The sequence below is a fragment of the Pseudophryne corroboree genome, chromosome 12, assembly GCF_028390025.1.
Source record: "Pseudophryne corroboree isolate aPseCor3 chromosome 12, aPseCor3.hap2, whole genome shotgun sequence".
Lineage (NCBI taxonomy): Eukaryota > Metazoa > Chordata > Amphibia > Anura > Myobatrachidae > Pseudophryne > Pseudophryne corroboree.
The window spans coordinates 176643914-176664424 of NC_086455.1; the positions used below are offsets into that span (position 1 = coordinate 176643914).

At 49.3% G+C, this 20511-nt stretch overlaps 1 protein-coding gene across 1 annotated transcript in view; it reads right to left on the reverse strand.

Moving 5' to 3' along the window:
- WARS1 (tryptophanyl-tRNA synthetase 1) overlaps positions 1–20511 on the reverse strand; it is a 206465-nt gene that overhangs the window by 22214 nt on the left and 163740 nt on the right. Inside the window, exon 9 of the mRNA XM_063948647.1 lies at positions 748–921. Coding sequence (XP_063804717.1) covers positions 748–921 — 174 coding nt within the window. The remainder of the gene's footprint in view (positions 1–747; positions 922–20511) is intronic.

Sequence of the window (20511 nt, forward strand, 5' to 3'; positions counted from 1 at the left end):
TATATGACCCCTCCATGCAGCAGGTGACTGGGAATCGGTATGGGCTGACTATATGACGCCTCCATGCAGCAGGTGACTGGGAATCGGTATGGGGCTGACTATATGACTCCTCCATGCAGCGGGTGACTGGGAATCAGTATGGGGGTGGCTATATGACCCCTTCATGCAGCGGGTGACTGGGAATCAGTATGGGGCTGGCTATATGACCCCTCCATGCAGCAGGTGACTGGGAATCGGTATGGGGCTGACTATATGACCCCTCCATGCAGCAGGTGACTGGGAATCGGTATGGGGCTGACTATATGACCCCTCCATGCAGCAGGTGACTGGGAATCGGTATGGGGCTGACTATATGACCCCTCCATGCAGCTGGTGACTGGGAATCAGTATGGGGGTGACTATATGACCCCTCCATGCAGCAGGTGACTGGGAATCGGTATGGGGCTGACTATATGACCCCTCCATGCAGCGGGTGACTGGGAATCAGCATGGGGCTGACTATATGACCCCTCCATGCAGCAGGTGACTGGGAATCAGTATGGGGCTGACTATATGACCCCTCCATGCAGATGACTGGGAATCAGTATGGGGCTGACTATATGACCCCTCCATGCAGCGGGTGACTGGGAATCAGTATGGGGGTGACTATATGACCCCTCCATGCAGCAGGTGACTGGGAATCGGTATGGGGCTGGCTATATGACCCCTCCATTCAGCGGGTGACTGGGAATCAGTATGGGGCTGTACCTTAGTCTTGATCTGCTTGGCGGTGTCTGTGAGGAAAATGGAGGAGTTGGGGTCGCTGGCGCTCATCTTGGTCTGCGCTCCTTGTAATGCTGGGAAGAAGGTAGAATGGAGAAGGGCTGGCTTAAGACAGCTGATCCTTGGTGCCACGTCTCTGGTCATTCTGAAGTAAGGATCCTAAGAGAGAGAAAAGCAGAACGTTACCCTGATAGAAAGGAGACGTCTCCTGCAGCGGATACGGTATGTAATGGACTGGTCTCTCAGCGCATGTAAATTAATGTGAAAAAGAAGATTTTACTCACCGGTAAATCTATTTCTCGTAGTCCGTAGTGGATGCTGGGAACTCCGAAAGGACCATGGGGAATAGCGGCTCCGCAGGAGACTGGGCACAACTAAAGAAAGCTTTTAGGTCACCTGGTGTGCACTGGCTCCTCCCACTATGACCCTCCTCCAAGCCTCAGTTAGGACACTGTGCCCGGACGAGCGGACATAATAAGGAAGGATTTTGAATCCCGGGTAAGACTCATACCAGCCACACCAATCACACCGTATAACTCGTGATACTATACCCAGTTTAACAGTATGAAAACAACTGAGCCTCTCAACAGATGGCTCAACAATAACCCTTTAGTTAACAATAACTATGTACAAGTATTGCAGACAATCCGCACTTGGGATGGGCGCCCAGCATCCACTACGGACTACGAGAAATAGATTTACCGGTGAGTAAAATCTTATTTTCTCTGACGTCCTAGTGGATGCTGGGAACTCCGAAAGGACCATAGGGATTATACCAAAGCTCCCAAACGGGCGGGAGAGTGCGGATGACTCTGCAGCACCGAATGAGAGAACTCAAGGTCCTCCTCAGCCAGGGTATCAAATTTGTAGAATTTTGCAAACGTGTTTGCCCCTGACCAAGTAGCAGCTCGGCAAAGTTGTAAAGCCGAGACCCCTCGGGCAGCCGCCCAAGATGAGCCCACCTTCCTTGTGGAATGGGCTTTTACTGATTTAGGATGCGGCAGTCCAGCCGCAGAATGCGCCAGCTGAATTGTGCTACAAATCCAGCGAGCAATAGTCTGCTTAGAAGCAGGAGCACCCAGTTTGTTGGGTGCATACAGGATAAATAGCGAGTCAGTTTTCCTGACTCTAGCCGTCCTGGAAACATAAATTTTCAAGGCCCTGACTACGTCCAGTAACTTGGAATCCTCCAAGTCCCTAGTAGCCGCAGGCACCACAATAGGTTGGTTCAAGTGAAAAGCTGATACCACCTTAGGGAGAAACTGGGGACGAGTCCTCAATTCCGCCCTATCCATATGGAAAATCAGATAAGGGCTTTTACATGACAAAGCTGCCAATTCTGACACACGCCTGGCTGAAGCCAAGGCCAATAACATGACCACTTTCCACGTGAGATATTTTAGATCCACGGTTTTAAGTGGCTCAAACCAATGTGATTTTAAGAAACTCAACACCACGTTGAGATCCCAAGGTGCCACTGGAGGCACAAACGGGGGCTGAATATGCAGCACTCCTTTCACAAACGTCTGAACTTCAGGTAGTGAAGCTAGTTCTTTCTGGAAGAAAATCGACAGAGCCGAGATCTGTACCTTAATGGAGCCTAATTTCAGGCCCATAGTCACTCCTGCTTGTAGGAAATGCAGAAATCGACCTAGTTGAATTCCTCTGTTGGGGCCTTTTTGGCCTCACACCAAGCAACATATTTCCGCCATATGCGGTGATAATGCTTTGCAGTTACATCTTTCCTGGCTTTAATCAGCGTAGGAATGACTTCCTCCGGAATGCCCTTTTCCTTCAGGATCCGGCGTTCAACCGCCATGCCATCAAACGCAGCCGCGGTAAGACTTGGAACAGACAGGGCCCCTGCTGCAGCAGGTCCTGTCTGAGCGGCAGAGGCCATGGGTCCTCTGAGATCATCTCTTGAAGTTCCGGGTACCACGCTCGTCTTGGCCAATCCGGAACCACGAGTACTGTTCTTACTCCTCGTTTTCTTATTATTCTCAGTACCCTTGGTATGAGAGGCAGAGGAGGGAACACATAAACTGACTGGTACACCCACGGTGTCACTAGAGCGTCCACAGCTATCGCCTGAGGGTCCCTTGACCTGGCGCAATATCTCTCTAGTTTTTTGTTTAGGCGGGACGCCATCATGTCCACCTGTGGCCGTTCCCATCGATTTACAATCAGCGTGAAAACTTCTGGATGAAGTCCCCACTCTCCCGGGTGGAGGTCGTGCCTGCTGAGAAAGTCTGCTTCCCAGTTGTCCACTCCCGGAATGAACACTGCTGACAGTGCTAGTACGTGATTTTCCGCCCATCGGAGAATCCTTGTGGCTTCTGCCATTGCCATCCTGCTTCTTGTGCCGCCCTGTCGATTTACATGGGCGACTGCCGTGATGTTGTCTGACTGGATCAGTACCGGCTGGTGTAGAAGCAGGGATTTTGCCTGACTTAGGGCATTGTAAATGGCCCTTAGTTCCAGAATATTTATGTGTAGGGAAGTCTCCTGACTCGACCATAGTCCTTGGAAGTTTCTTCCCTGTGTGACTGCCCCCCAGCCTCGAAGGCTGGCATCCGTGGTCACCAGGACCCAGTCCTGTATGCCGAATCTGCGGCCCTCTAGAAGATGAGCACTCTGCAGCCACCACAGCAGAGACACCCTGGTTCTTGGAGACAGGGTTATTAGGCGATGCATCTGAAGATGCGATCCGGACCATTGGTCCAACAGGTCCCACTGAAAGATTCTGGCATGGAACCTGCCGAAAGGAATTGCTTCGTAAGAAGCCACCATCTTTCCCAGGACCCGCGTGCAGTGATGCACCGATACCTGTTTTGGTTTCAGGAGGTCTCTGACTAGAGATGACAACTCCCTGGCTTTCTCCTCCGGGAGAAACACTTTTTTTCTGGACTGTATCCAGAATCATACCCAGGAACAGTAGACGTGTCGTCGGAACCAGCTGTGATTTTGGAATATTCAGAATCCAACCGTGCTGGTGTAGCACCTCCTGAGATAGTGCTACTCCCACCAACAACTGCTCCTTGGACCTCGCCTTTATTAGGAGATCGTCTAAGTACGGGATAATTAAAACTCCCTTTCTTCGAAGGAGTATCATCATTTCCGCCATTACCTTGGTAAACACCCTCGGTGCCGTGGAGAGTCCAAACGGCAGCGTCTGGAATTGGTAATGGCAATCCTGTACCACAAATCTGAGGTACTCCTGGTGAGGATAGTAAATGGGGACATGCAAGTAAGCATCCTTGATGTCCAGGGATACCATGTAATCCCCCTCGTCCAGGCTTGCAATAACCGCCCTGAGCGATTCCATCTTGAACTTGAATTTTTTTATGTATGTGTTCAAGGATTTCAAATTTAAAATGGGTCTCAACGAACCGTCCGGTTTCGGTACCACAAACAGTGTGGAATAGTAACCCCGTCCTTGTTGAAGTAGGGGCACCTTGATTATCACCTGCTGGGAATACAGCTTGTGAATTGCCGCTAGCACAGCCTCCCTGTCTGATGGAGTAATCGGCAAGGCAGATTTTAGGAACCGGTGGGGTGGAGACGCCTCGAATTCCAGTTTGTACCCTTGAGATACTATTTGCAGGATCCAGGGATCCACCTGTGAGCGAGCCCACTGATCGCTGAAATTTTTGAGGCGGCCCCCCACCGTACCTGGCTCCGCCTGTGGAGCCCCACCGTCATGCGGCGGACTTGGAAGAAGCGGGGGAGGACTTTTGCTCCTGGGAACCTGCTGTTTGTTGCAGCCTTTTTCCCCTACCTCTGCCTCTGGACAGAAAGGACCCGCCTTTTCCACGCCTGTTTTTCTGAGTCCGAAAGGACTGTACCTGATAAAACGGCGCCTTTTTAGGCTGTGAGGGAACATGGGGTAAAAATGCTGACTTCCCAGCAGTTGCTGTGGAAACTAGGTCCGAGAGACCATCCCCAAATAACTCCTCACCCTTATAAGGCAAAACTTCCATGTGCCTTTTTGAATCTGCATCCCCTGTCCACATAAGCCTCTCCTAGCAGAAATGGACAATGCACTTATTTTAGATGCCAGCCGGCAGATCTCCCTCTGTGCATCTCTCATGTATAAGACTGAGTCTTTTATATGCTCTATGGTTAGCAGAATAGTGTCCCTGTCTAGGGTGTCAATATTTTCTGACAGGGAATCTGACCACGCAGCGGCAGCACTGCACATCCATGCTGACGCAATAGCTGGTCTAAGTATAATGCCTGAGTGTGTATATACAAACTTCAGGATCGCCTCCTGCTTTCTATCAGCAGGTTCCTTGAGGGCGGCCGTATCCGGAGACGGTAGTGCCACCTTTTTAGACAAACGTGTGAGCGCTTTATCCACCCTAGGGGGTGTCTCCCAACGTGACCTATCCTCTGGCGGGAAAGGGTACGCCATTAGTAACCTCTTAGAGATTACCAATCTTTTATCAGGGAAAGCCCACGCTTCTTCACACACTTCATTTAATTCTTCTGATGGGGGAAAAACTACGGGTAGTTTTTTCTCCCCAAACATAATACCCTTTTTAGTGGTACCTGGGTTTATATCAGAAATTTTTAACACCTCTTTCATTGCTTCAATCATGCAACGAATGGCCTTAGTGGACATTAGACTAGACTCATCGTCGTCGACACTGGTGTCAGTATCCGTGTCGACATCCGCGTCTGCCATCTGAGGTAGCGGGCGTTTTAGAGCCCCCGATGGCCTTTGAGACGCCTGGACAGGCACGAGCTGAGAAGCCGGCTGTCCCGCATTTGGCATCTCGTCAAATTTTTTGTGTAAGGAGTCGACACGTGCACGCAATTCCTTCCATAAGTCCATCCACTCAGGTGTCTGCCCCGCAGGGGGTGACATCCCTTCTATAGGCATCTGCTCCGCCTCCACATCATTATCCTCATCAAACATGTCGACACAGCCGTACCGACACACCGCACACACACAGGGAATGCTCTAACAGAGGACAGGACCCACAAAAGCCCTTTGGGGAGACAGAGTGAGAGTATGCCAGCACACACCAGAGCGCTATATAATGCAGGGACTAACTGAATTATGTCCCCTATAGCTGCTGTTATATATACTGCGCCTAAATTTAGTGCCCCCCCTCTCTTTTTTACCCTTTTCTGTAGTGTAGACTGCAGGGGAGAGCCAGGGAGCTTCCTTCCAGATAGCTCCGCCCCTTTTTCGCTGACTTTTCTCCCGCTTTTTTATGGATTCTGGCAGGGGTAATTATCACATATATAGCCTCTGGGGCTATATATTGTGGTATTTTTGCCAGCCAAGGTGTTTTTATTGCTGCTCAGGGCGCCCCCCCCCCTAGCGCCCTGCACCCTCAGTGACCGGAGTGTGAAGTGTGTATGAGGAGCAATGGCGCACAGCTGCAGTGCTGTGCGCTACCTTGGTGAAGACTGATGTCTTCTGCCGCCGATTTTCCGGACCTCTTCTTGCTTCTGGCTCTGTAAGGGGGACGGCGGCGCGGCTCCGGGACCGAACACCAAGGCCAGTTCCATGCGGTCGATCCCTCGGGAGCTAATGGTGTCCAGTAGCCTAAGAAGCCCAAGCTAGCTGCAAGCAGGTAGGTTCGCTTCTTCTCCCCTTAGTCCTTCGCTGCAGTGAGTCTGTTGCCAGCAGGTCTCACTGTAAAATAAAAAACCTAATTTAAACTTTCTTTCTAGAAGCTCAGGAGAGCCCCTAGTGTGCAACCAGCTCGGGCCGGGCACAGAAATCTAACTGAGGCTTGGAGGAGGGTCATAGTGGGAGGAGCCAGTGCACACCAGGTGACCTAAAAGCTTTCTTTAGTTGTGCCCAGTCTCCTGCGGAGCCGCTATTCCCCATGGTACTTTCGGAGTTCCCAGCATCCACTAGGACGTCAGAGAAAATAAGATTTTACTTACCGATAAATCTATTTCTCGGAGTCCGTAGTGGATGCTGGGGTTCCTGAAAGGACCATGGGGAATAGCGGCTCCGCAGGAGACAGGGCACAAAAAGTAAAGCTTTTCCGATCAGGTGGTGTGCACTGGCTCCTCCCCCTATGACCCTCCTCCAGACTCCAGTTAGGTACTGTGCCCGGACGAGCGTACACAATAAGGGAGGATTTTGAATCCCGGGTAAGACTCATACCAGCCACACCAATCACACCGTACAACTTGTGATCTAAACCCAGTTAACAGTATGATAACAGCGGAGCCTCTGAAAGATGGCTTCCTTCAACAATAACCCGAATTAGTTAACAATAACTATGTACAACTTATGCAGATAATCCGCACTTGGGATGGGCGCCCAGCATCCACTACGGACTCCGAGAAATAGATTTATCGGTAAGTAAAATCTTATTTTCTCTATCGTCCTAGTGGATGCTGGGGTTCCTGAAAGGACCATGGGGATTATACCAAAGCTCCCAAACGGGCGGGAGAGTGCGGATGACTCTGCAGCACCGAATGAGAGAACTCCAGGTCCTCCTTAGCCAGAGTATCAAATTTGTAAAATTTTACAAACGTGTTCTCCCCTGACCACGTAGCTGCTCGGCAAAGTTGTAATGCCGAGACCCCTCGGGCAGCCGCCCAAGATGAGCCCACCTTCCTTGTGGAGTGGGCCTTTACAGATTTAGGCTGTGGCAAGCCTGCCACAGAATGTGCAAGTTGGATTGTGCTACAGATCCAACGAGCAATCGTCTGCTTAGACGCAGGAGCACCCATCTTGTTGGGTGCATACAATATAAACAACGAGTCAGATTTTCTGACTCCAGCTGTCCTTGCAATATATATTTTTAATGCTCTGACAACGTCCAGTAACTTGGAGTCCTCCAAGTCACTTGTAGCCGCAGGCACTACAATAGGCTGGTTCAGATGAAATGCTGACACCACCTTAGGGAGAAAATGCGGACGAGTCCGCAGTTCTGCCCTGTCCGAATGGAAAATCAGATATGGGCTTTTGTAAGATAAAGCTGCCAATTCTGACACTCTCCTGGCAGAAGCCAGGGCTAGAAGCATGGTCACTTTCCATGTGAGATATTTCAAATCCACCTTTTTTAGTGGTTCAAACCAATGAGATTTTAGGAAGTCCAAAACCACATTTAGATCCCACGGTGCCACTGGAGGCACCACAGGAGGCTGTATATGCAGCACTCCCTTAACAAAGGTCTGGACTTCAGGGACTGAAGCCAATTCTTTTTGAAAGAAAATCGACAGGGCCGAAATTTGAACCTTAATAGATCCCAATTTGAGACCCATTGACAATCCTGATTGCAGGAAATGTAGGAATCGACCCAGTTGAAATTCCTCCGTCGGAGCACTCCGATCTTCGCACCACGCAACATATTTTCGCCAAATTCGGTGATAATGTTGCACGGTTACTTCCTTCCTTGCTTTAATCAAAGTAGGAATGACTTCTTCCGGCATGCCTCTTTCCTTTAGGATCCGGCGTTCAACCGCCATGCCGTCAAACGCAGCCGCGGTAAGTCTTGAAACAGACAGGGACCCTGCTGAAGCAAGTCCCTCCTTAGAGGTAGAGGCCACGGATCTTCCGTGATCATCTCTTGAAGTTCCGGGTACCAAGTCCTCCTTGGCCAATCCGGAACCACTAGTATCGTTCTTACGCCTCTTTGCCGTATAATTCTCAATACTTTTGGTATGAGAGGCAGAGGAGGAAACACATACACCGACTGGTACACCCAAGGCGTTACCAGCGCGTCCACAGCTATTGCCTGCGGATCTCTTGACCTGGCGCAATACCTGTCCAGTTTTTTGTTGAGGCGAGACGCCATCATGTCCACCATTGGTCTTTCCCAACGGGTTACCAGCATGTGGAAGACTTCTGGATGAAGTCCCCACTCTCCCGGGTGAAGATCGTGTCTGCTGAGGAAGTCTGCTTCCCAGTTGTCCACTCCCGGGATGAACACTGCTGACAGTGCTATCACATGATTCTCTGCCCAGCGAAGAATCCTTGCAGCTTCTGCCATTGCCCTCCTGCTTCTTGTGCCGCCCTGTCTGTTCACATGGGCGACTGCCGTGATGTTGTCCGACTGGATCAATACCGGTTTTCCCTGAAGCAGAGGTTCTGCCTGGTTTAGAGCATTGTATATTGCTCTTAGTTCCAGAATGTTTATGTGAAGAGACGTTTCCAGGCTCGTCCATACTCCCTGGAAGTTTCTTCCTAGTGTGACTGCTCCCCAGCCTCTCAGGCTGGCGTCCGTGGTCACCAGGATCCAATCCTGTATGCCGAATCTGCGGCCCTCCAATAGATGAGCACTCTGCAACCACCACAGAAGAGACACCCTTGTCCTTGGAGACAGGGTTATCCGTAGGTGCATCTGAAGATGCGACCCTGACCATTTGTCCAACAGATCCCTTTGGAAAATTCTTGCGTGGAATCTGCCGAATGGAATCGCTTCGTAAGAAGCCACCATTTTTCCCAGGACTCTTGTGCATTGATGTACAGACACCTTTCCTGGTTTTAGGAGGTTCCTGACAAGCTCGGATAACTCCTTGGCTTTTTCCTCCGGGAGAAAAACCTTTTTCTGAACCGTGTCCAGAATCATCCCTAGGAACAGCAGACGAGTTGTCGGCATTAACTGGGATTTTGGAATATTCAGAATCCACCCGTGCTGTTTTAGCACTTCTTGAGACAGTGCTAATCCCATCTCTAGCTGTTCTCTGGACCTCGCCCTTATTAGGAGATCGTCCAAGTATGGGATAATTAATACGCCTTTTCTTCGAAGAAGAATCATCATCTCGGCCATTACCTTTGTAAAGATCCGAGGTGCCGTGGACAATCCGAACGGCAGCGTCTGAAACTGATAGTGACAGTTTTGTACAACGAACCTGAGGTACCCCTGGTGTGAGGGGTAAATTGGAACGTGGAGATACGCATCCTTGATGTCCAAGGATACCATAAAGTCCCCCTCTTCCAGGTTCGCTATCACTGCTCTGAGTGACTCCATTTTGAACTTGAACTTCTTTATGTACAGGTTCAAGGACTTCAGATTTAGAATAGGCCTTACCGAGCCATCCGGCTTCGGTACCACAAAAAGAGTGGAATAATACCCCTTCCCTTGTTGCAGAAGAGGTACCTTGACTATCACCTGCTGAGAGTACAGCTTGTGAATGGCTTCCAACACCGTCTCCCTTTCGGAGGGGGACGTTGGTAAAGCAGACCTCAGGAAACGGCGAGGTGGATCTGTCTCTAATTCCAACCTGTATCCCTGAGATATTATCTGCAGGATCCAGGGATCTACTTGCGAGTGAGCCCACTGCGCGCTGTAATTTTTGAGACGACCGCCCACCGTCCCCGAGTCCGCTTGAGAAGCCCCAGCGTCATGCTGAGGCTTTTGTAGAAGCCGGGGAGGGCTTCTGATCCTGGGAAGGAGCTGCGTGTTGCTGTCTCTTCCCTCGACCTTTGCCTCGTGGCAAATATGAATAGCCCTTTGCTCTCTTATTTTTAAAGGAACGAAAGGGCTGCGGTTGAAAAGTCGGTGCCTTTTTCTGTTGGGGAGTGACTTGAGGTAGAAAGGTGGATTTCCCGGCTGTAGCCGTGGCCACCAAATCTGATAGACCGACTCCAAATAACTCCTCCCCCTTATACGGCAAAACTTCCATATGCCGTTTTGAATCCGCATCGCCTGTCCACTGTCGCGTCCATAAAGCTCTTCTGGCCGAAATGGACATAGCACTTACCCGTGATGCCAGTGTGCATATATCCCTCTGTGCATCACGCATATAAAGAAATGCATCCTTTATTTGTTCTAACGACAGTAAAATATTGTCCCTGTCCAGGGTATCAATATTTTCAATCAGGGATTCTGACCAAACTACCCCCGCACTGCCCATCCAGGCAGTTGCTACAGCTGGTCGTAGTATAACACCTGCATGTGTGTATATACTTTTTTGGATATTTTCCATCCTCCTATCTGATGGATCTTTAAGTGCGGCCGTCTCAGGAGAGGGTAACGCCACTTGTTTAGATAAGCGTGTTAGCGCCTTGTCCACCCTAGGAGGTGTTTCCCAGCGCTCCCTAACCTCTGGCGGGAAAGGGTATAATGCCAATAATTTCTTTGAAATTATCAGCTTTTTATCAGGGGCAACCCACGCTTCATTACACACGTCATTTAGTTCTTCTGATTCAGGAAAAACTATAGGTAGTTTTTTCATACCCCACATAATACCCTGTTTAGTGGTACCTGTAGTATCAGCTAAATGTAACGCCTCCTTCATTGCCAAAATCATATAACGTGTGGCCCTACTGGAAAATACGGTTGATTCGTCACCGTCACCACTGGAGTCATCGCCTGTGTCTGGGTCTGTGTCGACCGACTGAGGCAAAGGGCGTTTCACAGCCCCTGACGGTGTTTGAGTCGCCTGGACAGGCACTAATTGATTGTCCGGCCGTCTCATGTCGTCAAACGACTGCTTTAGCGTGTTGACACTATCCCGTAGTTCCATAAATAAAGGCATCCATTCTGGTGTCGACCCCCTAGGAGGTGACATCCCCATATTTGGCAATTGCTCCGCCTCCACACCAATATCGTCCTCATACATGTCGACACACACGTACCGACACACAGCAGACACACAGGGAATGCTCCTAATGAAGACAGGACCCACTAGCCCTTTGGGGAGACAGAGGGAGAGTTTGCCAGCACACACCAAAAGCGCTATATATATATCAGGGATAGCCTTATAATAAGTGCTCCCCTATAGCTGCTTTGTTATATAAAAATATCGCCATAAATTTGCCCCCCCTCTCTGTTTTACCCTGTTTCTGTAGTGCAGTGCAGGGGAGAGACCTGGGAGCCGTCCTGACCAGCGGAGCTGTGAGAGGAAATGGCGCCGTGTGCTGAGGAGATAGGCCCCGCCCCTTTTCCGGCGGGCTCGTCTCCCGCTATTTTGAGAAATCAGGCAGGGGTTAAATATCTCCATATAGCCTCTAGGGCTATATGTGAGGTATTTTTAGCCTTTATAGGTACTCATTTTGCCTCCCAGGGCGCCCCCCTCCCAGCGCCCTGCACCCTCAGTGACTGCCGTGTGAAGTGTGCTGAGAGGAAAATGGCGCACAGCTGCAGTGCTGTGCGCTACCTTTAGAAGACTGCAGGAGTCTTCAGCCGCCGATTCTGGACCTCTTCTGTCTTCAGCATCTGCAAGGGGGCCGGCGGCGCGGCTCCGGTGACCATCCAGGCTGTACCTGTGATCGTCCCTCTGGAGCTTGATGTCCAGTAGCCAAGAAGCCAATCCATCCTGCACGCAGGTGAGTTGACTCCTTCTCCCCTCAGTCCCTCGCTGCAGTGATCCTGTTGCCAGCAGGAATCACTGTAACATAAAAAACCTAGCTAAACTTTCTCTAAGCAGCTCTTTATGAGAGCCACCTAGATTGCACCCTTCTCGGCCGGGCACAAAAATCTAACTGGAGTCTGGAGGAGGGTCATAGGGGGAGGAGCCAGTGCACACCACCTGATCGGAAAAGCTTTACTTTTTGTGCCCTGTCTCCTGCGGAGCCGCTATTCCCCATGGTCCTTTCAGGAACCCCAGCATCCACTAGGACGATAGAGAAATAATAATTGCACTTTGTGTGTTTGTCCTGTATTGTGCTGCAGTGCGTATCCCACCTCTTCCCTGTCATGTATCTAGTGCATGTCAGTGTACATACATTCCAGTGCGTGTGACGAGTGCATGTCAGTGTACATACATTCCAGTGCGTGTGACGAGTGCATGTCAGTGTACATACATTCCAGTGCGTGTGACGAGTGCATGTCAGTGTACATACACGCCAGTGCGTGTGACGAGTGCATGTCAGTGTACATACATTCCAGTGCGTGTGACGAGTGCATGTCAGTGTACATACATTCCAGTGCGTGTGACGAGTGCATGTCAGTGTACATACATTCCAGTGCGTGTGACGAGTGCATGTCAGTGTACATACATTCCAGTGCGTGTGACGAGTGCATGTCAGTGTACATACATTCCAGTGCGTGTGACGAGTGCATGTCAGTGTACATACATTCCAGTGCGTGTGACGAGTGCATGTCAGTGTACATACACGCCAGTGCGTGTGACGAGTGCATGTCAGTGTACATACACGCCAGTGCGTGTGACGAGTGCATGTCAGTGTACATACATTCCAGTGCGTGTGACGAGTGCATGTCAGTGTACATACATTCCAGTGCGTGTGACGAGTGCATGTCAGTGTACATACATGCCAGTGCGTGTGACGAGTGCAGGTCAGTGTACATACATTCCAGTGCGTGTGACGAGTGCATGTCAGTGTACATACATTCCAGTGCGTGTGACGAGTGCATGTCAGTGTACATACATTCCAGTGCGTGTGACGAGTGCATGTCAGTGTACATACATTCCAGTGCGTGTGACGAGTGCATGTCAGTGTACATACACGCCAGTGCGTGTGACGAGTGCATGTCAGTGTACATACACGCCAGTGCGTGTGACGAGTGCATGTCAGTGTACATACATTCCAGTGCGTGTGACGAGTGCATGTCAGTGTACATACACGCCAGTGCGTGTGACGAGTGCATGTCAGTGTACATACATGCCAGTGCGTGTGACGAGTGCATGTCAGTGTACATACATGCCAGTGCGTGTGACGAGTGCATGTCAGTGTACATACATTCCAGTGCGTGTGACGAGTGCATGACAGTGTACATACATTCCAGTGCGTGTGACGAGTGCATGACAGTGTACATACATTCCAGTGCGTGTGACGAGTGCATGTCAGTGTACATACATTCCAGTGCGTGTGACGAGTGCATGTCAGTGTACATACACGCCAGTGCGTGTGACGAGTGCATGTCAGTGTACATACATTCCAGTGCGTGTGACGAGTGCATGTCAGTGTACATACACGCCAGTGCGTGTGACGAGTGCATGTCAGTGTACATACATTCCAGTGCGTGTGACGAGTGCATGTCAGTGTACATACATTCCAGTGCGTGTGACGAGTGCATGTCAGTGTACATACATGCCAGTGCGTGTGACGAGTGCAGGTCAGTGTACATACATGCCAGTGCGTGTGACGAGTGCATGTCAGTGTACATACATGCCAGTGCGTGTGACGAGTGCATGTCAGTGTACATACATTCCAGTGCGTGTGACGAGTGCATGTCAGTGTACATACATTCCAGTGCGTGTGACAAGTGCATGTCAGTGTACATACATGCCAGTGCGTGTGACGAGTGCATGTCAGTGTACATACATGCCAGTGCGTGTGACGAGTGCATGTCAGTGTACATACACGCCAGTGCGTGTGACGAGTGCATGTCAGTGTACATACATTCCAGTGCGTGTGACGAGTGCATGTCAGTGTACATACATTCCAGTGCGTGTGACGAGTGCATGTCAGTGTACATACATGCCAGTGCGTGTGACGAGTGCAGGTCAGTGTACATACATGCCAGTGCGTGTGACGAGTGCATGTCAGTGTACATACATGCCAGTGCGTGTGACGAGTGCATGTCAGTGTACATACATTCCAGTGCGTGTGACGAGTGCATGTCAGTGTACATACATTCCAGTGCGTGTGACAAGTGCATGTCAGTGTACATACATGCCAGTGCGTGTGACGAGTGCATGTCAGTGTACATACATGCCAGTGCGTGTGACGAGTGCATGTCAGTGTACATACATTCCAGTGCGTGTGACGAGTGCATGTCAGTGTACATACATTCCAGTGCGTGTGACGAGTGCATGTCAGTGTACATACATTCCAGTGCGTGTGACGAGTGCATGTCAGTGTACATACATGCCAGTGCGTGTGACGAGTGCATGTCAGTGTACATACACGCCAGTGCGTGTGACGAGTGCATGTCAGTGTACATACATGCCAGTGCGTGTGACGAGTGCATGTCAGTGTACATACATTCCAGTGCGTGTGACGAGTGCATGTCAGTGTACATACACGCCAGTGCGTGTGACAAGTGCATGTCAGTGTACATACACGCCAGTGCGTGTGACGAGTGCATGTCAGTGTACATACATTCCAGTGCGTGTGACGAGTGCATGTCAGTGTACATACATTCCAGTGCGTGACGAGTGCATGTCAGTGTACATACACGCCAGTGCGTGTGACGAGTGCATGTCAGTGTACATACATTCCAGTGCGTGTGACGAGTGCATGTCAGTGTACATACATGCCAGTGCGTGTGACGAGTGCATGTCAGTGTACATACATGCCAGTGCGTGTGACGAGTGCATGCCAGTGCGTGTGACGAGTGCATGTCAGTGTACATACATTCCAGTGCGTGTGACGAGTGCATGTCAGTGTACATACACGCCAGTGCGTGTGACAAGTGCATGTCAGTGTACATACACGCCAGTGCGTGTGACGAGTGCATGTCAGTGTACATACATTCCAGTGCGTGTGACGAGTGCATGTCAGTGTACATACATTCCAGTGCGTGTGACGAGTGCATGTCAGTGTACATACACGCCAGTGCGTGTGACGAGTGCATGTCAGTGTACATACATTCCAGTGCGTGTGACGAGTGCATGTCAGTGTACATACATGCCAGTGCGTGTGACGAGTGCATGTCAGTGTACATACATGCCAGTGCGTGTGACGAGTGCATGTCAGTGTACATACACGCCAGTGCGTGTGACGAGTGCATGTCAGTGTACATACATGCCAGTGCGTGTGACGAGTGCATGTCAGTGTACATACATTCCAGTGCGTGTGACGAGTGCATGTCAGTGTACATACACGCCAGTGCGTGTGACGAGTGCATGTCAGTGTACATACATGCCAGTGCGTGTGACGAGTGCATGTCAGTGTACATACACGCCAGTGCGTGACGAGTGCATGTCAGTGTACATACATGCCAGTGCGTGTGACGAGTGCATGTCAGTGTACATACATGCCAGTGCGTGTGACGAGTGCATGTCAGTGTACATACATGCCAGTGCGTGACGACAGAAAGGCCCCGTCTCCAACATTCACCGGCAGACTAGATGGGCCATGCGGCTCTCATCTGCGCTCTTACGTTTCTATGTGACAGACAGAACACAATGTATTTGTACATGAAGTATGGGCACTTACTATTAAATCCTTGTCTGCCATTCCATGGTGAATACTGGGGCATAGAGAGGACCCGGGCACTTTAACTTAAGCTCCTCCCCCTCTATACTCTAATTGGCTGCAGCTGAATTTAGTTTTCCCACTAACAAACCCCAAAAGGAAGGGGGGAGAGAGAGAGAGAGAGGGGGGGGGGGGGGGACAGAGAGAGAGAGAGAGAGAGCAGAGAGAGAGAGAGAGAGGGGGGGGAGAGAGAGGGGGGGGAGAGGGGGGGGGATAGAGAGAGAGAGAGAGACAGAATGGGGGAGGGGATGGACACAGTATACAATATATCCTGGGATTGCAGTATCCCCACGGAATTGCAGGAAAGACTTTAATCGGAAATAAACAAAACAGTTTCTCCTTCATCCCTTTGGGACCGTCCTGGAACTTGCACAACTGCTACTATGGGTTCAGGCCATAATCCACTGAGCAATGGTAATAGTGGATTGCTCCCTTACAGGAATCATACAAAGGTCTGTCCAGTGCATCTCTTACATAAATTGGATGTTTGGGATGAAAGTTTTCAAAGGATGAATGTTTCTAAGGATGTCTGTGACTTCGACTGGATAATTTTATGATCAATATGCAAGGACTATGAAGTAACTTCATAGCTCATTGTTCTCTTACCTACAAGTATGAATAGTGGAACAACAAATACCAGCAAGCTGTATTGAATCTGCTAATTTTCACATACGAATACCATGAATGCTTAGCTATAGGTATGAATAGTGTATTTATTATTAACAGCAGATTTAAGCAGGTTTTATTATAAGTCGTTTGCGGAATGTGTGATGGTTTCATCCCCACACACCATTTGTTTGTGAAAGTTTTATTGCTTCAAATGGGTGATGGGCTAGGGGAGGGTCCAATCAATCAATGCGCTTACATCCACGTTTGGTGGTATTGATATTGGTGTGTAGTCTAGCTGAATCAGTTTGGGATGAATGTTTCTAAGGATGAATGTTTCTAAGGATGTCGTCTGTGACTTATACTGGACAGAAACTGAAAGGAAACAAACAAATGTGAAGAAAACCATCACAATCCAACAATACTCTGCCAGCATCTACAAATGTATGTTCACTTCTAATAACTATACATTCACTTTCTGCAAAAAACACCTACAATGCAACTTTAACTCGGACCCTGCAAATACGTGGAAACAAAGGTTTCACTGAGAAGCATAGTTAATGAAGGAACACGGACTTGCTGTTTGCTAACACTGTGTAATTTTCCATCTAACATCAGCAAAATATTGGATTTACTGTTAACCCGCAGACATTAACCACATTTTAAATATTTGCAAATCGTATTTATTTCTGCAATTTCACTGCTCTCTCATTCAGCCACCACTCCTCCTCCTATTCTCATTGTACTACCACTATTTACCCCATCCACACTATGGCCAGGCTGGCAACATCCCCCATTACTCCTTGTCTTCCTAATACTTTATTCTGTCTCCTGGTACCACCTCTATCCTTCTCTCCCAGTCTCCTACATCTCATCCTCTCTCCTCTCCTCTGTCTCCCATCCTCCCCTATTCTGTTTCCCCATTGCAACTTACTTCTGCCCTTCACAGGCTCTCTACCCTGCACTCTCCCTCCTCTGCCTGTCACCTCACCTCTCCTCCACCAGTATCACACTGCACTCCCTCCCTGCTGCAGTCTCCTTTCCTAGCCAAGGCCCCAGCTCCATCATTACACCCTCTTTAGCCCTTCCTTACAAATTAATCTTACCTCAACGCTACAGCAATCCTGATAATCTCATTCACATCTCTCCAACAAACTCCTACCCCCTATCCTGTGCCCTCTGGAATGCCAGATCTGTTTGCAACAAACTGGCCCCCACTCATGATCTTTTCATTTCTAACTCCCTGCATCTCCTGGCCATTACGGAAACCTGGATTACTCCCTATGACACCACTTGTCCTGCTGCTCTCTCCGCTGGGGGCCTCACATTACCACACACACACCCCAACCCAGGGGTTGCCATGGGGGTGGTGTTGGGATCCTTTTACCCTCTAACTACACATACCAACTTATACCTCCAGAACCATCTCTTACATTCTCTATATTTGAGGTCCATGCGATACGCCTCTACCAACCTACTTATCTTCGAGTTGCTGTCATTTACCGTCCACCTGGCATTTCCTCCAAATTCCTCGACAACTTTGCTTCCTGGCTACCTCACTTCCTCTCTTCTGACATTCCCTCCATTATCCTAGGTGATTTCAACATCCCTATCGATAACCCCACAAAATCAACTGTCTCTAAACTCCTTAACCTCACCTCTTCACTTGGTCTCTCCCAGTGGACCACCTCACCCTCTCATATGAACGGGAGCTCACTGGATCTGGTTTTCATTCACCTCTGCAATATTTCTGATTTCTCCAACTCCCCTTTTCCCCTCTCTGACCACCACCTTCTCTCTTTCAACTTATCCATCTCTGCTTCCCCATCTCTCCCTCCTAAGGCTACCATCACTAACTGTAACATTAAGGCTATTGACACCTCATCCCTATCCTCCCTGTTTGACTCAATTCTCTATCCTCTTCTCTCTCACATGCCCTGAACAAGCCACATCCCTATACAATGCATCTCTTACTTCTACCCTTGACTCCGTTGCTCCGCCAACCACTATTCACCCTCGTAGATCAACACCTCAACCCTGGCACACCAAATGCACCAGATATCTTCAAAAATGCTCACGTACTGCTGAGCGACACTGGAGGAAATCACGCCCTAAGGCAGACTTCCTCCATTTCACACTTATGCTCTCATCCTTCAGTACTGCCCTTTCCCTCACTAAACAATCATACTTCAAAATTCTCATCTCTACCCAGTCTCCCAACCCCCAGCACCTCTTTGCCACTGTTAACTCCCTCCTCTGCCCACCACTAACTCCTCTTCCTTCCTCATTGTCTGCTCTTGACTTTGCCACTTATTTCACATCCAAGATTGACTCCATACGTCAGGACATCACATCCCACCAGACCAGCAACCACCCATCCCTTGCCACCTCTCCACTTCCCTCTTACCAACTCTGACATCTTTCACCAGTGTATCTGGTGATGAAGTCATGGCCCACATCCGTTCCTGCCCCCCAACAACTTCCCCACTTGACCCTATCCCCTCCCAACTTGTCCTCCGCTACCTCTCTCCTTCTGCTTGTTCCCATCTTGCCCACCTTCTCAATCTCTCCCTCTCATCAGGCACTGTCCCCTCTGCCTTCAAGCATGCTCTTGTCTCCCCTATTCTTAAAGAACTACCCTTGATCCAAACACTCTCTCCAACTAATCGACCCATCTCTCTCCTTCCTTTTGCCTCCAAACTTCTTGAGCATATTGTCTATAATCGCCTCACTGCCTGCCTTTCTTTCCTCTCAGTCACTGCTTGATCCATTCCAGTCTGGTTTCCGTTATCTCCACTCCACTGAAACTGCCCTCACAACAGCCTGCAATGACCTCCATGCAGCCAAATCTAAGGGCCACTACTCTGCTTATTCTTCTTGACCTCTCTGCTGCTTTTGACACTATGGACCACCCTCTCCTTCTGCAAATCCCTCAGTCTCTTGGCCTGCGTGATACTGCCCTCTCCTGACTGTCCTCCTACCTCTCTGATCGTTCCTTCTCTGTCTTCTCTCAGGACGCTACCTCCCCTCCACTTCTTGGTCCTCTCCTTTTCTCTCTCTATCCATCCTCTTTAGGTGAACTATTATTTCTTTTAACTTCCAATATAGAAACATAGAAACATAGAATTTGACGGCAGATAAGAACCACTTGGCCCATCTAGTCTGCCCCTTTTTTATTTTATCCTTTAGGCAATCTCAACCCTTTTTTAACCTTAATTCTTTGTAAGTATATTCATATGCCTGTCCCAAGCATGTTTAAATTGCCTGGGACAGGCATATATATCACCTCTATGCTGATGACACTCAAATCTACCTTTCCTCCCCTGATCTCTCCACGGCTCTCCTCACTTCTACCTCTAACTGTCTTTCTGCTATCTCTTCCTGGATGTCCCAGCACTTTCTTAAATTCAACATGTCTAAAGACTGAGCTGACCATCTTCCCACCCTCCCGCACAACCTAACCTCCCACAATCTCATTATCCATTGAGGGCACGACTATCTCCTCTAGCCCCCAAGTGCGCTGTCTTGGCGTACTTCCTGACTCCTCCCTCTCTCACAAACCTGTCATTTTCATCTCAAAACATTTCCAGGATCAGACCCTTTCTCACTCAGGATGCCACTAAAATCATTATTCACTCACTGATTATTTCCAGACTGGATTACTATAATCTCCTCCTTACTGGCCTCCCTGACAAATACCTCTCTCCACTCCAATCTATCCTCAATGCTGCACCCGGCTCATCTTCCTCCACTCTCCTACAAGCCCTTCACTGGCTTCCCTTCCAAACTTCTCACACTCACATACAAAGCACTCACCCACTCCTCTCACATTTACATCTCTGACCTTATCTTATAGGCACGTGCTACAAACAGCCAGATATTAGTATACTGTACATGAGGAATAACAACTCTTGCAGCAAATCGAAACGGCTGCGGGATTGGGGGACATCATAGTGATTGGGGATTTTAACTATCCTGATATTAATTGGAGTAACGATTCATGTGTTAAAGCGAGGGGCAACATGTTCTTAAATACGTTAAAAGATCCCTACTTG